This window comes from Cebus imitator, unplaced genomic scaffold (assembly GCF_001604975.1).
Source record: "Cebus imitator isolate Cc_AM_T3 unplaced genomic scaffold, Cebus_imitator-1.0 Scaffold201, whole genome shotgun sequence".
NCBI classification, from domain to species: domain Eukaryota; kingdom Metazoa; phylum Chordata; class Mammalia; order Primates; family Cebidae; genus Cebus; species Cebus imitator.
Window position 1 is genome coordinate 1,980,942 of NW_016107516.1, and position 15,885 is coordinate 1,996,826.

Sequence of the window (15,885 nt, forward strand, 5' to 3'; positions counted from 1 at the left end):
AAAAGCCAGTTGATTACCAATAACGTCAATGCCAATGATTTGGGTGCTAAAGTTATTCTGTATTTCCAAGTACATATAGATACTTTCTAACCTGTTTAGTTTATTTCACTAAAACCAAAAGTTGATTAAGAACAGTTTATATGAAATGTTCGTTTATCAAAATAGTGTTTTCTTTCTCATGGGAGCTTCAATTCTTTTGCTATTTATTGTCAAGGTTTGTATTAAAACCCTTTCTTTTTTACAAATAACTTCTCTTGATATGAAAGGAGTTCTGAGTATACACAGCTCAAGCGCTGGATCTGTTGGGTTTTCTCATCTGGGATTGAATATGGCTTCATTCTTGTAAGAGATTATTGCAGTCTGCCCTGAAGTGGACTGTTGCCTCAGTTCACTACAACAAGAAGTGAGTATAACCTTCTGCCCCCGTAACTATAACATCCATCCAGATCCGCATGGCTTCTGGTGATGGGGCTACCATGTAATAGATTCTGTCATGAGTCTTGACGCTAAAGGTGAGTAACGGATTAGGACTCTAAAATTCAGAAAAGAAAAAAGAATATAAAACAAACATCTTAAAATACAACATTAAATAACACAGACATGTGAAGACTTCTTCAAAATTTCCAATTTATTAAATTTACAAAGGCATTACTTTTGCTCTAATGTAACTTGCACCCCCACCCCAGAGCCTTTTTCAGGACTGACCGTTTTTCTGGCCTTTCTGCACAAGAAATCTCAGACAGAGCTCATGAATTATTTCAGCAGCTAGTTTGTAAAGCTCTAGCAGGGTACCTAGCTGAGAGTAGGAGCTTAATAAATAGTAGCTGTTATTCTTAGCCCTACTAAGCCCCCTCTTAACTATATGGTAGCTTCTTTTTAGAACCCTGGCACAGTAACTCTTTAGGGTTTCCCAAACCATTACATCCAAAATATTTCCTCAATTTGCTATGACATTTTTTTCCCTCAAAAAGATTAGCCATCCCACTGAACTTCATGTTTACTTTACCAGCATCATCCCGATCACATCTGTTATATCAGAACATCAACTTCAAACTGCTTAGACTCCAAAAATATTTTTCCCTTCTTAATTATGGATTCAAATTGTAGGAATTTAGAAAACTGATATTTACCTTATTAGCATTCTTGAGATGATCATAATACACTTCTTCAATGGCTTGAAAGTATATTACTCCTTTCAATTTAGTTTCATGCTTGTCTGCAAAGACAGATGAGTGTTAAATACTTTATCACCACTGAGGAACAGAAAAAATAACTTCATTACAATTACAATCATTAAAATATTTACGAAGTATTTAATTATCTAAGATTAACTCAGAGAACTTGGGCTAGTGCCTTAGGCCTCTTCTATCTATATTGGAAAAATAAAAAAAAAGCAATAAAATTACTAGCTGCAAACCAAAGAGACTAGATGACTTTGCCCAAGGCTGTCCAGCAGATTAGCAGTCAAAAGATAACCTAACATACTGACTTTCAAGTTAGCATGGAAAGTATAAACACTAATGGCACCAGTACAAATGATTTCTCCACATTTTCCAAGACTATCTTTGTCATGAAAATATTAATATGCAGATCTGTTGTAATAAAATTTTTACAAAGTGCTTTTTGACTTGTTATTCAAAATAATTTTCTACCTATATTTATTTCCTATCGAATTTCTTATTCAGGGTGCTTGATTTTTCCCCATTTTCAACAAAGCTTTAGGCCAATAATTTATGTCCTTTCAAGGTAACAATTTCCAAACTGTTTTCAAAGACTTCATCAGATTAACCATAAAAACAAAGAAAACCAGAAACAACGAAAACACGAATCAAACATATAGCACCACTCTGTGATAGTTCTTGAAATATTTTGTAATTTACACTCTGCAAGGATCACAGTGCATGTCAGCATAGTAAAGAATTTTAACAGCATGAATGAGGAGGCAGGGAAGGAGACTCTATTATACCCGAGTCGTGGAAGTGCACATAAGACAGCCTCTTTTGGAAGACAGTTGGTAAGGCAAACACAATTTAAAATGCAAAAATCCTCTAACCAAGCAATTGCACTTCTAAAACGTTACTGTATATAAGATCTCATGCACGTGCAAATAAATGTACATGGATTTGTGTTTGTTGTGACACAAGGTTGCAGAAGATCTGCTTTAGCTTTAATAGAAGACTGACTTCAATTACAGAGCAGCCATACAGTAAAATCTACAAAGCTACTGAAATGATGGAGGTAGATATGTATCTGCTCCTAAGAAAAAAACCCTTGAAATACTATTATATGAAATAGGATATGAGTAGAATGAATAATTCCGTCCCAAGTGTATAAAAGAAAAAAGAAAAAATATATATACATTTTAAACATATATAAAAATGAATAGAGAAAATCTGAAACAATATTTCAGGCTTAACAGTGAGAGATCAGAACTTTTATGATGGTAAAGAGACAACTTCATCATAAAAAAGTTTTGTTATATTTTGTATTTTTTACTAGTTTAATGTCCCTTTTTCTAATAACAACTACAAAAGGCTAGTCTAAAAAATAATGGCCCTGAAAAATTCATGGCAGGGAGTAAAACTATTTAATTGCATTTCATCCAGAATATCCTAACCTATTTGCCAATGGACCACATTTTTTGTTTTTCCTCTTCCTTGGGAAACACTGTTTTAACTGATACCATGTTCAGTAAGTGTCAGTCAGTTTCTGCGAAAGAACAAGGTCAATGTATCTCTCAAACATTTGCTGGAAATGATATTGCAGTAATTCATGAGAATATAATAATACTTTGTTTTCTGAAAGCAAATATAAAATAAAATCTGGAGATAAAAGTAAATCTTGTCCGTGTTTCAAGCAAGCAGAAGGAAACTTTAGTCTGTAGGGCACTTCATAGGAGTAAGAACTCTGAAAAATATAAGCCTCACAGCCACTTTATGAGCTAAGACAAGCAATAATCCTATTGTAAATCAATGAGATAATGCTACCCATTCTGCCTCTCTCAATATTATCCCATCAGTTTGCAGACATATTTTCTTGGACTCAGTTTTCTTTAGAGACTCTCCTAAAGATCCCAGTTAATAGGCAGGAGGACAAGGACAGAGGGCCAGGGCCATGAATAACACAGAGTCCTGGGACTTTACCACTCAGTGTTCACATTTGCAGCTCCTGCGCAAGTCCATGGCCCTTTCCCTCACTGACAAGCAGAAGGGACGTGGCTCCCGCAGGGTCAAGTCCAGCCTGAACTGCAGTTTGGATGACTGCCTTGGGACTGGTCTATTCCTGTGCCTGTTGTGTATGGGAAAGGCGGGGTGGGGTGGGAGTGGACAAAGCTGACAGCTGATGGCTATAAACAGAGTCGAATGGCAGCATTTGCCCAACTAGGTATCACTAGCCAGTTATATCATAAATACATATTAAAAAGCTGAATGAAATATAATTTTTGTCTTTTTTAAAAAATTAGAGTTCTGGGTAATTTTTCATATACCAAGAAGGTTTTGGCATTTTTTAAAAATCGAAAGTCACCAGAAGTTTCTATTTGGAAAGACACATTTACATGGGTCTGAAGCTTGGGGCTTAAGTTTGAAGCAGTTGGCCAGGGCATTAAACCACTCACCTGGCTGATAGATAAGGGAATGAAATAAGGCTCACAGAGAACAGGAGCACAGAAGAGTGAAACAGTTTTGTCTGAAGTTCTTTTAAAGTTGTTATTTTTGGAAAATTCTGGGTGAGGTTTTCTGAAGGGAATACCACATCATACAGTTTTGTTTATGCAGGGTACAGACACCAAATTATATTAACTGAAGAAAGTTGCTCTAGATATTTATAAAACCCAAGGTCAAAAAGCCCTAGAGAGGCAAAGCAGGGGACCTGGGAGGGCAGGCCATAAGCTTCAGGCCAGTAACTTCTGCAGTACCTGGAACCTCACCCAAAGAGCTCCTCAGTGAAAGGCAGGCATTCCCCTACTGGCTCCTCACCCAAATCCTGGGGCTCCTGAGCCACGCTTTCCTTTCCTCCACAGGCTGCTTGGTTTCTCACACTTCTCCTTATAAATATAAACTGACCTCACTGGACCGATTAAATGATTAGACTATTATTTACAGTTATTGCATTGGTACATTTTATAGCTCCTGGTGATGCTCATACATACTGATAGTCACCCCCAAGCAGGTTTTTTCATAACATCTTGTATAGCACCACTCTTTTTTAGCAGCTGAAAAGAAAGCAGAGCTATACTTGCATTAAAATGAACATGTTTCATATGTGATCCAAGAGGAAATAAGAGGTTCTTAATAAGTATGCCAGTTACATTAATATTTCTGCATTTATATAAGATACAGTAGGGTATGCTTCCTGTCAGCCAATATTTAAGAATCCAAAAATATTTCAGGCACTTAATAAATACTACTGATCACTAGTTTACCAATGAGCTTTACTCTCTGTGCTTAAAAGATCATTCTAGTTTATGAAGTATAGTTGAATGATGTTCAACTATGGCTAATTGTGTGTGACTAAAATGGGACATATGACAATCAATCAATCACAAACCCCTTTTCTTTTCCTGGTATGTTGGTTTAAAAGGCAATATTTTTTGGGATCCCACCCTATAGTGATAGTGCTTCCAGTATAATATTGTGATGTTTCATAAAATGCAGGGCACATAAGCAACTTGTTACCTGAAGAATTGATTAAAACAGAAAATAACAAATAAAAGGCAATATTTTGATCTAAAGAATAAATTTTACTTAATATTTATTGAGACCCAAGTTTACTTTAGAAGTAACATAGACCACGTTTTTTTTTTTTTTTTTTTGGAGACGGAGTTTCGCTCTTGTTACCCAGGCTGGAGTGCAACGGTGCGATCTCGGCTCACCGCAACCTCCGCCTCCTGGGTTCAGGCAATTCTCCTGCCTTAGCCTCCCAAGTAGCTGGGATTACAGGCGCGTGCCACCATGCCCAGCTAATTTTTTTGTATTTTTAGTAGAGACGGGGTTTCACCATGTTGACCAGGATGGTCTCGATCTCTTGACCTCGTGATCCACCCGCCTCGGCCTCCCAAAGTGCCGGGATTACAGGCGTGAGCCACCGCGCCCAGCCCAACCACGTTTTTTAAAGTAACATATAATGGGCCGGGTGCAGTGGCTCACGCCTGTAATCCCAGCACTTTGGGAGGCCGAGGCGGGTGGATCATGAGGTCAAGAGTTCGAGACCATCCTGGTCAACATGGTGAAACCCCATCTCTACTAAAAATACAAAAAATTAGCTGGGCATGGTGGCACGTGCCTGTAATCCCAGCTACTCAGGAGGCTGAGGCAGGAGAATTGCCTGAACCCAGGAAGCGGAGGTTGCGTTGAGCCGAGATTGTGCCATTGCACTCCAGCCTGGGTAACAAGAGCAAAACTCCGTCTCAAAAAAAAAAAAAAAAAAAATATAATGTTTATTATTTCTAGAAAGGAAATTCATATATGAACTACATAATCTAAATATAAAATAATGTATACAAATCTGATATTGCCATTAATTCTGCTACGTATCAACCTACCTATTTACACTGCATTTCAATTGCCTCTGCTCTTTAACAGAGGGTTCCTGATTTGAGCATATGGCTAAAATTTTTTTTATCACCCACCTGCATAATAAGAAAATGTTCGCTTGTTCCGATCAAAAACAAACCAACGTTTTTTCCACGTTTTAATTTTCCCTCCCATTTTGATGAGGAATCCTCGGCAAGTCTTCTCTGTGATTGATACATGGTAACAGGTGTCAATATTGTGACCAGCAGTCTCTACGTGGCTCCGCAAATCAAAGTCCTCCTTCCGGACAGGCAGGTAGCGTGTCAAAGGGCGAGCCTGGAAAAGTGCAAAACCCATTGCATCTATAGCTAATTATTCGTTTTGTTTTAGGTCACACATGTTGAGAGGCAGTAATTAACTGTAAAACCTAAGCTTTAAAATACCCATAAGATTAAAAGAGCTTAAGATAAAGCTTTTATCATTTGGAGTCTAAAAAGTGGATAGTATTTTCAGAAAGATGCTGTAATATGCAGGGGAGAGATAGATAAAACCCAGGACAATCGATTCTATTCCTTAAGATGGGCAGTTGAGAAAATGAAAAATGGTCATATATCTTAGTTTAAAAGATGTACTTCAATCTTAACAAACACAGAGTAAGGAAGCATAAAGTTTTCTGGGCTGCTCCTTGCAGATGAGGAATCCTCCACTGTAAAGGTTCCAGAAGTTGTCCCTGCCACAACTTAACAATCATTCTCCTTAAGTAACCTCAAGCACGACATGATTGACTGAACACTATTTAGTAAGTACAGCCCCCACAGGATCCCCCAAAGCTGTGCTTGTCAGTTTACATATATTCTAATAGAAATTGAAGGCAGACATTTATGTTTTGAAAAGTCAAACTAAAATAAAGAAAGAAGGAGAATCAAAACTGGATCTAATGTAATGAACTGTCTGGGACCAGATGCCAAAAGGAAGTATTTAGATGTCTTTTATGTTACTGATGGCTGGTATAAAAGTTTGCCTGATTTAGGAAGCATATATCACCATGGGTGATAGTTCTAAAATGGTGTCTTATTTTATGCTGTTAAATAATCCCACCTCTTTGCCTTGGGAAATGGCCTAATCATAAACTTGGAGGCAAAACTTACAATCAGGATTAAAGGAGAATTGTGTTTTTTCATTTGGCTTCAGATAGCAAACAAGCATGGATGACTTTTACTGCAAGTCAAAATTTGGTAGAGTGTTGGGCATAATGAAATAAAATAGACAAATTTTACTTTCTACTTTTCCTTCAATACTTAACCTTTGATTGTGTGGTACTTTGGTTGTAACAGATGCTACAGGCTTACTGATTCCTCAAAGCACACAAAGTCTTAAAGACAGTCTCTAACTGCTATGCTCTCAAAATGCCAGCAGCCACAAAGAGTAAGAGTAATGATGTTTTTTGCCTTTGAGTCCAGCGAGCCTTGATAAAATGGAGTTGAGCTTTAAATTACATAGTACTTAACAAAACTTTATGTTAGTTCCTCAGAAAACATATTATGTAAGCAGCTACAGTGGCAAGAACAGAGATTCAAATCCTGTGATGACCAAGTTAAGACATTAAACAAAATGTGTGGTTTCTCCAAATTTTGCTTGAGTACAACAAGCTTGTGCACAGGTGTTGAGGACAAGTGTAGCAAAGGGAACACATGTGATGATATAGTGTTTAGAAACAAAACAAAACAAAACACTACCACCGCCACCAAGATACTGGGCTTAGTGAAAAATTACCCTGCTCCAGATTATTTTCTTGTAAAAGATGGCTTAATACAAACTCTTCCATTCCCCAAGCAAAGGTTTCAGTTCAGATATTGTATTTGTTTACCCCAGCAAATCCAGCTGCATTTTTAAAAGCTGCTCAAAAAAGATTCTCTTTTCACAATGTACTCCAAAGGACGGGTGGAAGAAAAGGTGCTGCTCCTGGCAAAATATTCCATGCATGACTAAAGAAAAGTGTCATTTGGTTGGTGGTTCCCTAAGAGTTTTGAAATGAACTCACTTTTTTTTTTTTTGCATGGGAATGCACACTCTTCTCTCTTTTTTTGAGACGGAGTCACGCTCTGTCACCCAGGCTGGAGTGCAATGGCACGGTCTCGGCTCACGCAACCTCCGCCTCTTGGTTTCAAGTGATTCTCCTGCCTCAGTCTCCTGAGTAGCTGGGGCTACAGGCGCGTGCCACCATAGCAGGCTAAGTTTTGTATTTTTAGTAGAGATGGGGTTTCACTGTGTTGGCTAGGCTGATCTTGAACTCCTGACCCCGTGATCTGCACGCCTCAGCCTCCCAAAGTGCTAGGATTACAGGCGTGAGCCACTGCACCCTGCCACACACTCTTCTCTTAAACCTTAGGTGTCAAGTGCTAATGCTCAGTGCCCGGGAAACCATCCTGACACAGAATAGCTGTTTCCTAGAAACTGCCACCAGGGGGCAATCTGTCCTTATCCATTCAGATTGACCGACCAACCTGTGCCCTTTGTTTCTCCCTTATTTTTACTTCCTTTTCTATTAACTTCTGCCTCTGGCTAGTTTCTTCCTGTAACCGTTTTTCCAGGATTTCTCGGCGTCGTTTTTCTTCTTCCAGGGCTCGTTTTTTGGCTTCCATTTCCCGTTCCTAAACATTATGCATAACAATGATTATTTTAATATATACTGGTTATACGTGAATGGTTCTAACCAATATAAAAAAGAAAATTCTACCGAGACAATTCTTGGTTTGTAGACTAGTCTCTTATAATATATAACTTACAAGAAAACAACTCATAATCATGCCTGGTATAGCTTCCAAAATCATCATCTGCAGAAATGCAACCACTAAATTTAATTAACAATTAGATTTTGGTCTTCAGTGAAAATCCAGCTTGTGAATATATTCAGTCATTTCTTCATTTCATATTAACCAGCAACTCTCCCATTTTAAATAAAAAGCCTCACAAACTGTCCTCCGGCACTTAGCACGTGATTTAGCCTGTCTTTCAACTGCTGTCTTCTAACTGAGGGCCATGGTCTCTCTAATTCCTGTTGTTGCTCTGAAGCTTCCTGGCTGAAGGTCACAGAGGAAGCACATGGGGAAGTTAGAAAAGGAAAGGAGGTGCCCTTTAGGGCAGGATGCAAAGGCATTTTGGGGGATTCCTAAGGAAGTGAGACTCTGGCTTGAAATACAGTCATAATAACGTGGGATTTTAAATATTACAATAGTACAGTTAGCACAAGCTGGGAAGGAAGAAACGATGCATAAAGACATAGGATTCCTCCCTGATCCTTGGCAGGAACACAAAGCAGCCATCAAAAAGAAAAAAAAAAAACAACACAAAGTGTTCATTTTGGTCTATGTCAATACTATATATACATATATTTCAAGTTATGCAAAATCCACTTCAGTAGAGAGCCTTAGAAATCATCTAACATTTTTATTTTTCAGATAAGAAAATGAGATTGAGAAAGGCTGAATGATTATTCCAGGATCACACAGCTCCTTAAGGAGTATTGCCTGATGCCAAGTGCAGGGCTCCTGCACCACCGTTATCATAGACCTCCGGCGTGAAAATATGAAGCTTACCCTGGATTCAAGCAGCCGCGTCTTTTCTGCATGAGCCTGCTTCAAAAGTCTCTCCATTTCTTCTATTCTAGCAATATTTGAAGTGCTGGCACTGAATCAAACACCAAAGCCTTTTAAGAATATTGGTTTACACTAAGAAGTCTCTCTAATACACACACACACACACACACACACACGCACGCGCGCGCGCATACACACACACCCACACATACACACACATGCACACACACACACAGGGTCAAGGGAGGTGCATGACAAAATCCAAGCATTTATAATTTAAAGAATGTTACTTATGAGTCATTGGACTGGAAAGGCAAATCAACTCAACTCTGAAAACTGTAGGTGACACTGACTTACCTCAGTTTAGAAGACAAAATATAGGCAAGCAAAATAATGCCAATGGTTTACTCATAGGTATATGAACCAAAACCAAATCTTACAAAGTGTGACTTCTAAATGCTTCCTCCAAAGTCTAAAAATAATGGCCCCATGAGAGTCCTTGCCATTAATTACTTAAAGATATCAGACCAACAAGACTATCACCAATGTTCTATATAAATGACGCCTAAAGTTTGGAGTCATTTTATTCAGTTGGGGAATATGTATTACGAGCTGCTTTGCTGCTTTTTGTTGTCCCTTTATATGGGTGGACACTTTATTCCTTAAATCATGATGCCAATTAAAACATGACTTCTCCTATAGGAGGGATGGACGGATAGCAGCCAGTTTTGTAAAGAGTACCCCCTCATGATACCAATGAGGAAGCTGTATAAAGAGATTTAAGAGCTTCAAAAGAAATGATGGGAAAGATTATCACTCAAGTGATAAAAAGATGAAACCAAAGGGTGTGAAAGGTGCAAGAACAGTCAGGGTAAGTAAAAGACAAAGGGAAAACTTGAAAATGTTGAACACAAAACAGGAAATTTTATTTTTCACTTGCTTACATTCTATTTGACTGTTCTGGAAAAGAGAGACTGTAACTCAGATCAAAATGTATTTACTTTGCTGTTGCAGCTACGGGGACCATATGCTGTTTCTAATGTATGTGTCCTTGTATACTCATTTAAGTACCTGTCTTCTTTACAAGACCCTCTTGAGGACAGACTTTTGTGCCTGTGTCTCTGTAGCATAAAACCTGGCACAGAGTAGGGATACATGTTTGATAGACACATTCATATAAAAATAAATTCATTAAAAATTCATATAAAAATGAGAACCAGAGCCCTCTTGGTTATAGATAATTATTAGTATAGTATTCTCAAATTACATTTTTGCAAATCAAACCTAGGATGGTTTAAACCTAGGGCTAAGAGTTCTACTGAAGAGAACACAGGGCGTACAGTTTATCCTAAAATGAGTACTGACAGCCCCATTACAAAACATATCCATTGAGGAGAGAACTGTTTTAGGAATATCGGATCCTTGGCCGGATGCGGTGGCTCAAGCCTGTCATCCCAGCACTTTGTGAGGCTGAGGCGGGCAGATCACGAGGTCAGGAGATCGAGACCATCCTAGCTAACACAGTGAAACCCCTCTTCACTAAAAATATAAAAAATTAGCTGGCATGGTGGCACGCACCTGTAGTCCTAGCTACTCCAGAGGCTGAGGCTGGAGAATCGCTCGAACCCAGGAGCTGCAGGTTGCAGTGAGCCATGATTGCGCCACTGCACTCGAGACTATGTCTCCAAAAAAAAAAAAAAAGGAACGCCGGATCCTTACAAGCTTAACAATTAGGCTGCACTTTGCAGAGTAACCCCGAACCACTTTTTAGCCAGATGTTTTCTCCTATGAAAGAGAAGAACATAACAGTGTCTTCTCATTATTTCCATTAGCCAGCTGGGAGATACAAAAGAGTAAGTTCTGTTTTCTTCAGCTAGCAAGAATCCAAGGGAACAAAATCTTTCATTATTGTACAGGAATTCTTATTCTCCTTCATTATGAATACCTGACTTCACGGATGGAAAGGGATAAACTTCATTGGCCCAACTGAGAAAGCCAAAGACAGAAATGTAGGGCATATAAGGGCACAAAATTATATTTATATTCTATAGTGTTGTTTGTGACATCAAATATATATGTTTCATATCTCCCATTCATTTGAAAATAATTTGAATTTCACCAAGTTTCAGATATTGAAAACTCGCCAGTTAGTAAAAACAAACTCACCAATAGCCTAATCCCCATTTATCCCTTTGTTCATATAGTCAACGTTTATTTAGATTTCACTGTTTACCATTTTCTTTGCTTAAATGTCTTCCCTCCTCCCCCCACCACGAGCTTTATTGATTATACATATAATGGACAAATAAAAACTGTATATATTTACAGTATATAACATGAGGTTTTGACATATGTATACATTGTGAAACAATTACTACAATCAAGCTAATTAATGTGGCTGATGCCTGTAATCCCAGCACTTTGGGAGGCCAAAGCAGGCTGATCACCTGAGGTCAGGAGTTCAAGACCAGCCTGGCCAACATGGTGTTACCCTGTCTCTACTAAAACAAAACAAAACAAAACAAAAACTAACCCGTGTGTAGTGGTGGGCACATGTAATCTCAGCTATTTGGGAGGCTGAGACTAAATAATTGCTTCAACTTGTGAGCCAGAGATTGCAGTGAGCCAAGATTGTGCCACTGCACTCCAGCCTGGGCAACAGGGCAAGACTCTGTCTCAAAAAAAATAATAACAATACATTTATCACCTCACTTGGTTACCTTTTGTGTATGTGTGTGTTTCTGTGTGGTGAGGTACATCTGTTCCTTAATTCTTTCCATGATAGCACTATTGCAGAATGGTAATTCCTGGCAAACATTTATGTGTGGCCATGATCCTTTTCCATAGTTGTTTTACATAAGAATGCCTCAGTGGTGCTGGCAACTGCAGATAACTAATCCCCACGGTCAGAAACTACTCATAGTATTTAATGTCACTGTCTTATGAGATTTTCTGAATGTCAAAAAATTGAAGCCAAAATAGAAGATGCCTGTAAAAGGTCAACTGCAAAGGGGAGATAAAAACAGGCATTTCTCTTCTGTACCACCATCAAGTTAAAAAAAAATCATGATACTGTAAGATAAGCTCTTACCCATTATTATGATGGAAAATAAGTGATAAACATCAGGGAAGCAGGTAATGAAAAACTAATGTTTGGAATGTGTATTCTGATAAAGCATCCTTAATTGGAAATTTTTTGAAGATTGCTAGAAGGAAGAGTAAAAAACTAAAAAATCTTCTCTGCTTAAGATTTTTTTAAACTTACGTACTAAAATATCCCTAAATTATAAGCCTATTAAAGAGGTTATTCCATGCTGAAATTCTGGTTGCATAAACTTGGTCTCATGGTTTATTATGTCACAAAAAACATTTGTAGGATGACAGCATTATTCAGAGATGTGGGTACGTTTGCCCTTCACTTTCTGTTGAGACATCACTTTGTAACTACTAGAAAGTTACATGAGTCAGACAATGTTTTTGCTTTTTCAATATCATTATTTACAGTGTAAATAAATATGCTGCTCAGAAAATAGGCCTTGGGTCATAGAGAAGAGACAATTGAGAGTCAATTCTGCATAAAATCTCCATTCTGCCAAAATTATTAAACTGGCTTATTGAAGAGTATTCTGAATACCACCTACACTGATACTTATTATTAACTTACTAAGCCCTGATTTTGTGCTTATCCTTTGAGAAAATGTTAAGAACCAATACAGCCAAAGGCACAGAGATCTGAAAGGCCTTCATCCTCTCACTCATTAAGCTCTGTGAGGTGTATTGGGAGAATGAATGGGAGTTGGGCTGGACCTAGAATGCCAGGTTTCGGGATCTGACAGTAGTTAGTGGGACATCAAAGCTTTAGAAAAGGAGGAGTACCATGGCCAGATTTGTATGTTAAGACCACCTTTGCTTGCCTCAAAGTATAAATACAAATGTGAACACTTAAATCCTTACAAAAATTTTAACACACAGAATAGCAAAAAGCTTCCTTTTAACAAATATAAGAGTAAGAAATCCTTTAAGGCTTTGACTATTGTTGGAAATTATTTATTTTTTTTAATCAAAAGCAGTGTAAGTGAAGCTTGGAGCTAACCAGTAGAGGCAAATCCATTTTAAAGCACAGTGTAAATTTGAGCTCAAGTGGAGAAAAACAGGGTAAGGGCAGAAACAGACTATCTGATGGCTGACTAGCTAAGTCACACAAAATAAGAGAAACCACTTTCAAAGGCCATCATGATAGCAGCCTCTTCTGCATTACAGACCCTTTATGTCTGAAAAATTTGGGCTTGTGCATATACAGTGTCCCAAATTGATGGCTTTACTTTTTGTAACCGGTAGGCTCTTTTCCAAACCAGAACCCTTATCCAATAAATGAATCTTACCTAGAGATGTTGTCAGGTGAGCAAGCAGAGATGCTGGTCTCCATGCTATCAGAGCTATCTAGGCTCAAAGTATCAAAGGCCTGGTCCTTGTAGCTGTGATCTGGGTAATGGAAACTATTCAAGTAGACATTTGATTCAGATGCTGTGCGGTTGTAAAATTCAGATTTCTGCCTGTGTCCTTCACTCATCTGTTGGTGATTATAACCTAAGGGAAGAGCCATAAATACATTAGCAGGCCTCATTTTTCAGTCTTTGAATCTAAAACGTCTACACACTCAAGCCAGCAACGAGAAACATCTGCCTATGAAGCTTGGGCCTTGGTCTAATTTGTTTTGAAGCCATGAAGAACAAAGAAAGAGCACCATGCTCAGTGCAAGCAACAGTTTCAAAGAAGTGGTCTGCTGAGCACTCTTCCTCCCCAGTAGGATCACTTGACACTTTCCTATGACATTCTTACATCTCAGCACAACCCAGGATAATACAGTGACACACAGGAACACAAAAGAAACCAAACAGAAACACAATCGAAGGCCCTGAATCCTCTAGAAATAGCGTGTTCAAATGGAAGTAAGACGCCTCCTAATGACAAGCAACACCAGGGTTTAGGGCAGGTGCTTCTTCAACAATATTCGATTTAAGGAGCACTCAGTGTGGTCATAAAACAGCAGGCAGAATCTTTCATGTGCAGGATTTGAGAAACGCATGTCTCATACCGTCACTGACACTTTTAGTCTGGTTAAGATTCAAACTACACATTTTTCTTATTTTCTCTCTCTCTTTCTCAATTGTTCTTGTCTGTCAATTACTTATTTAATTCAGGGTCAACAATCCTTCCAATGATTGTGTTCCTCCTAATTACCTTAGCTCTCTTCTTTTCCCACCATAACAATCAGCCTTCCACAAGCTGTTGCTAATAACCATTTGAAAATGTGGGCATCAGTAGGACAAAAAGCACTATAAATAAGAGGTCTTTTCTTTACCTTGATGCTCGGTCAGCTGGTACATTAGGTTATTGGCTTTACCTTGTGTTACTGCTATGGCTTGCTCTCTGATCGGTGATTTAGGGAATTACAAGTTAAATTTTCTTCTTCCCAATTCTCTATTTATTATGTACTCAGGAGAAGGGGTCATATTGATTAAAAATTCCTCAATACATTAAAAAACTTTTCTTTAGCCAGAACTAGTGTTTGTAATCTCTTTATCTCTGATAAGAGAAACGTCTACTCAAATAGTTTCCATTACCCAGGGAGTTATTACCAGAGCTATTAAGAGTTCACAAGTGGACCCTTTGAATTTCCTTTCTTTTTTGTGCTCTACCTACCTTTCAATAAAAGCTTTAGTAGTAATGAAATGGTCGATAGTAGACAAGAGGATGAAAGAAGGGAAGTAATTCTCAATGGTTTTCTCAGTGATTGATTAAACATTTCCATTTAAAAATAGAAGCCACATCCATGATGCCTTAACAAAGCATTACATGTCAGAATTTCTGCAAAATAGTTTTAGTTTCATGCAGAGTGTTCATACCATTAGTATTTGGACTGGTTTTAGATATTTAAGTGAAAATAGATTATTTTGGATTAAGACATTTTTGGGAAAATAAGTTACCTTAATATAATTTGCCATTATAAATTATAAATACATACATTTTTTTTTAAAGCCACATAGCATTTTGCTAAGGGAAGATGTAAAACATAAAAGCACACCACAAGACTGGATTCAGTATCATGAATTATAATGATCAATGCACACAGCATTAAATGAAGCTGGTATAGTCATATGCATGAAGCTGCACCTTTTTTTAAGGAAGGCAAAATAATTCATTCCTCAAATATTTACCTTTGATACTTGAACTTTTGGAATTACTAATTGCTCCTTTTAAGTCGTTTCCAATTATTTATTATGCAAATGACAAAAAAAAAACAAATTATTGGAAAGGTCACACATGTATATTTTCTTATGATTTCAAAAAAAGGCTTGTGGCATAGAAAACTTTCACACTGGCACCAACTACATGGAAGATATTTCCTTGTAGAATGAAAAACAAATCCCTAAACGACAGCCGTGTAATTTAAAACATACAAGAATTATCTCTCTGGCAATGAATAACATTGGCACAACCTCTTCCTCTCCTTGAGTTTTCCATATTGAGGCGAAACCAACCCATATGAAGTAACTCCCACCCTCTTGGAAAAGCAGGAAAGAAGGTGAGCCCTCTCCTCATAGCAACTATATGTCTGCTCCTCAGATCTTCCAGGGTTGTGTTTTTTCTCTTTGTTTTTTGGTTACTTTTCTAAAAGTATCACAGAATAACAAAATAGAACTTATGAGTGAAGGAGACAGTAAACCAAAATGACTCAAATGTTTCCGGTGTATGTAGAGGGGGCAGCGACACTA

The 15,885-nt window shown here is 37.9% G+C and overlaps 1 protein-coding gene across 18 annotated transcripts in view; it reads right to left on the reverse strand.

Moving 5' to 3' along the window:
- The window catches only part of PHLDB2 (pleckstrin homology like domain family B member 2), a 226,885-nt gene continuing 211,000 nt past the window's right edge, over window positions 1–15,885 (reverse strand). For 11 of the 18 annotated variants that reach the window (XM_017547811.2, XM_017547806.2, XM_017547812.2 and 8 more), the window contains 7 exons: window positions 15,328–15,363; window positions 13,492–13,696; window positions 9,110–9,200; window positions 8,018–8,164; window positions 5,630–5,849; window positions 1,131–1,216; window positions 1–532 (listed from right to left, as the gene is read on the reverse strand). In XM_017547811.2, coding sequence (XP_017403300.1) covers window positions 392–532; window positions 1,131–1,216; window positions 5,630–5,849; window positions 8,018–8,164; window positions 9,110–9,200; window positions 13,492–13,696; window positions 15,328–15,363 — 926 coding nt within the window. In that variant the 3' untranslated portion in view covers window positions 1–391. The remainder of the gene's footprint in view (window positions 533–1,130; window positions 1,217–5,629; window positions 5,850–8,017; window positions 8,165–9,109; window positions 9,201–13,491; window positions 13,697–15,327; window positions 15,364–15,885) is intronic. The other 7 variants (XM_017547815.2, XM_017547810.2, XM_017547801.2 and 4 more) reach the window with 1 other exon arrangement.